This window comes from Orycteropus afer, unplaced genomic scaffold, assembly GCF_000298275.1.
Source record: "Orycteropus afer afer isolate SDZICR_OR568_19922 unplaced genomic scaffold, OryAfe1.0 scaffold00434, whole genome shotgun sequence".
Lineage (NCBI taxonomy): Eukaryota > Metazoa > Chordata > Mammalia > Tubulidentata > Orycteropodidae > Orycteropus > Orycteropus afer.
The window spans coordinates 146,515-150,953 of NW_006922021.1; the positions used below are offsets into that span (position 1 = coordinate 146,515).

The 4,439-nt window shown below is 39.5% G+C and overlaps 1 protein-coding gene across 1 annotated transcript in view; it reads right to left on the minus strand.

Moving 5' to 3' along the window:
- IL1RAPL1 (interleukin 1 receptor accessory protein like 1) overlaps positions 1-4,439 on the minus strand; it is a 1,063,022-nt gene that overhangs the window by 37,559 nt on the left and 1,021,024 nt on the right. The window contains exon 8 of the mRNA XM_042782732.1: positions 3,778-3,921. Within this exon, the coding sequence (XP_042638666.1) occupies positions 3,778-3,921 (144 nt within the window). The remainder of the gene's footprint in view (positions 1-3,777; positions 3,922-4,439) is intronic.

A 4,439-nucleotide genomic window follows, 5' to 3' on the forward strand; every position in this document is an offset into this window, starting at 1 on the left:
CAAACCTGGTCCCCCCCTTTTTTTTTCTCCAAATGATTTTGAGTTTTGTTCCACATTGTTCTCCCTCTCTATCCAGGATCTCCTACATAGATCCCCTTCCAAGTGGTTGACAGTGGTAGCCAGACACCATCTAGTTCTTCTGGTCTCATAGTTGCCCATACATCTCTTCTTTATGCTGATCTTGATTTATATTCTTTTAAAATGATAAAGCTGTAATCATAAAATAAAAGATATTGGGAAGTAAAACTGACCAACCTTGATGACTAATTGGAAAGAGCAACTGAGTAAAAAGTAAAACTAATGGAGTAGAGGATGATGCCAAGAACTGAGGTGTCAAACGGAGGATGATAAGGAATGAGTGGGTGATGGGATGATTTAAACACTGAGATCTGTATCCATGGACATAACTATTAGCCTACCAGAAAAATTATACTAGACCAGGAGGCTGGGAGCAGGGATTTAGATTTAGGAGTTGTGTGTGAATGCAACTGAAGATAGGGTAGTGATTCCAAAAAGGTGAGTGTCATGAAATTAGAAGAGAAGCCTTGAAAACCTTGTGAAGCACAGTTCTACTCTGACACACATGGGCTAGCCATGAGCACAAATTGACATAACAGTAATTGGTTTGTTTGCTTGTTTATTTGTACATAACAAGATGATAATTCAGTTTGTTTTCTTGGGGCCTAATCCATTCACAGTGGCATCTCAAGGAAAGCCCTAGTAGTTAAATCCCTCAAGGTATTCAAGATGGCCTTAAGGACAAGTGAAATAGCACAGTGCCAAGATTATCAAGCAACACAGCAGGCCACTAGTTCAAGTTCAGAAACAGTCTCAAGATTGGCAGACAACATAGCAGCCGACTGAGATGAAGACTTGGCTAAATGCAGGGTCCAGATGTGCCAAAAGTTAGAGCCCTTCCTCAAAGCTGCTTCTTATATACTGGAAGCAGATCACATCCCTAAGGCAGCTAACAGGTCTGAAGGCACTTATCTTGTTTTCTTTTCTTACTTAAAACAATTTAAAAAAACTGAAGACCCAGTAGCTTCAAAATAGCAATGAAATACAATAAGTCTACATATTTAACTCATTGAATTGTTTACAATGAGCAAGACACCAAAAGAAACTTCAAATCACTGAACATTCAACTGCATCTGACTCATTCAACACATGAAAACTAAAAACTACTCTGGAAATTGATGGCTTGGATAAAATCACTCATATTATGCAGAAAAAAATAAACATATTCAAAACAAGGTTAATTAGGTAAATAATAAGATGGGTGTAGGTAATCTTCAGGCTTTTCAATTCTCCTCTGTATGGTAATTTTGAAAACAATAGCAGATCTTTAGATTATACTGACCATACTAAAATTTTAGAAGACAAAAAATAACATGGACTTAAAGCAACAAAACCAAACCCACTGCCATCGAGTTGATGCCAACTCATAGCGCCCCTGTTGGGTTTCTGAGGTGATAAATCTTTATGGAAGTAGATTGCCCTATCTTCCTTCTTTGGGGTAGCTGGTGGGTTTGAACTGCCAACCTTCTGGCTAGCAGTCAAATGGCTTAGGTACCACACTACCAGAGGTCCTTAGTGGTCAATAAAATGAAGATTTTGAAAATAGACCTACATGCAAATCCCACTTTGACTACTTACTGTAACACTTGTGTTATCTTTTGAGTAAGTTATTTAACCTCCAGGAACATCCCTCACCTTATCAGTAAAATGGAGATTATAACATTGACTTCAGAATTTTTGTGAGGCCTAGCAAGAATGACTTTTAGAACACCTAGCACTCTTTTTGGTACTCATCCAACAATATCTCTGACATTGACAATTTTCTTGTATCTCTTTCAAGCAGTCACAAAAATTAATAATTTGTATGAATAAGCAGGAAAGTGAGAAACAACACATACACAAATCAGCACTTAAAAATTAAAAACAAAAACGATATGGTGGCAGCTCACACTTCACTCTAATGGGAAGGAGAAATTAGAGAGGAGTATTAGGGATGCTGAAGAAACAGCCCCTCTACACAGGTCTGCCACTGTATAGTTTTGCCTGTGGATTTCCTGCAGAGAACTCTGGAAATGTGGCAATGTGCACAATTGTTTCATTTTCCATTTGTTTTGGTCCTCTAGTGCTGCTCTAACACAAAGTACCACAAGTGGATGGCTTAAACAAACAGGGATTTATTTTCTTATAGTTTAAGAGGCTAGAAGTCCAAGTTCAAAGTGCCAAGCTCTAGGGGCTGGTTGAAAACCCCTCAACCTTGGGATTCAGCTCTGCCTCTTGCTCCTGGCCCACTGAAGCTGGAGACATCTCTTAACTCAGGCAACTGCTGGCTGCTGAGGCTGACAAACCCAAGGTTGACAAGTGAAATGGCACAGTGCCAAGATTATCAAGCAAAACAGAAGACCACTAGTTCAAGTTCAGAAACAGTCCCAAGATTGGCAGACAACATGTCAGGCCACTGAGATGAAGACTTGGTTAAATGCAGGATCCAGATGTGCCAAAAGCTAGAGACCTTCCTCAAAGCCTCTTCTTATTTACTGGAAGCAGATCACATCCCTAAGGCAGCTACTCAGCTGCTCACAGTACATTTCACCATGGAGATGATTACCAGTCTCATCTCTCATCATGGGGAACAACTACATCCAGCTACCCAGCCACTCAAAACCAGGCCCAGCCAAGTTGACACACAAGCTTAACTACTACTCTTGTATTATTTAGTGCAAAACTGACAGCCAATGAAATAGATGATGGAAAATCTTTTATTATGTGCACTATTCATTGACAGTTTGCATATTCTTCCTTTGTTTGAAGTTTATCTTATGTATGATTCACTTTCAAATGACCAAAAAGGAAAACACAAAACACTTAAGTTCGCAAATTCATCTTCGATTGTACACATACTTATGACTGACCAGAGGCAAACTGTAATTACAATTTCCATGAAAACAATATTTACTTGTCCACTTTGAGTGAAAATATCAGATTTATTATTATGGAAACAATGCACTTGTGTCCTTTCCTATCTGTTGGTCCACACTTGGAATAGAAATTAGTCTACCTAAAAATAGCTAAATAAACAAGACTGCTGGATGAAATCTAAAATATTTGGTACAGTTGACGAAAACTGATCAGTCTAAACAAGGAACAAAAGGAGATTCACTTCAAACTAGTGGGCTAGGGAACACAAAAGAGACACTCCTTATCTATAAAGAAGTAAACCTGGCCTTTCGGTACTGATTACAAGGTGAGGGAGAAAGAGGAGTGATGGCATTGGAATCAGTGTTTGTAATTTGCAAGTGCTGTTTGGAATACCATTTTAAAAGTCGTAGGTGTTGTTTTACTATTTTCAGAGGAAAATATCTATTGACTCCAAAGCATCACACACATGTTGTTGTAGTTATATGCCATCGAGTTGGACCTGACTCATAGCAACCCCTCCTTGGGTTTCCGAGGCAGTATCACTACGGAAGTAGATTGCCCCATCTCTGCGGAAGTAGATTGCCCCATCTTCCTTCCGAGGGTTTGAACTGCCAGCTTTTTGGTTAGCAGTCAAGTGCCTTAGGCACTATGCTACCAGAGCTCCCATCACACACATGGTTCAGCATAAAAGGTGAGCTTTACAAAGTTAACACTGAAAGACTGTAAGAGTTGTTGCCAATGGTTATACAACGTAACTTTGCTTTCCCTCAGTAAAAGAAAGGCAGAGGTTATTTAAGAATATTTAGGAAAAAAAGAAAGAAAGAAAGAAGGGACCCATCTTACCTCCATCCAGTTCCTCAGCTCCAAAATGATTCCTGTAGAAGAGCATGATTTCTATCTTGTAACACTTGTAGATGGTCACCAAACAAACGAGCAGCAAGAGGATAGCACCCAGCCCTCCAGCAAGTTCAACTGTGTACATTAGTTCTGGAAAAAAAACATCGCAAGACAGAATTATACCAAACTCATATCCAAAATCATAAATTCAACTTGACTTCATAGATTGCGGATGAAACCAGATGTGAGCAAAGGGTTAATGCAACCCTTTCCCCTCCTACAAGAGAATTTGACCTTTGGGTAACTTTCTAGCTCTGTTCCCTTGGTAACCAGGTAAGGTGGTATATGATGACTATGTTGCTAAGCAACATTGCTTAGGATAAAAAATGACCCTTAATTGCTAGATTGCATTTGAACTGGAGAATTATAAATACCTGATTGGAAAGTACAATTTTGAACTTGCCTGAGTGGTGTACCTCTTGTATATAAACATATCCTTTGTGGGGATTCTACAAGCTCTCCTTATGGGGTTGATAAAAGAAATACTGGTTCCTGTGGCTTTGAGGCTTTTAAGCCAGGATGACTTCTGAATTCTGAGCACTCCCACCTGAGCTGTCACCTTGGGTTAGGGAAAAGGGGGGGGTGAGGGAGGCAAACGGAACAGTTCC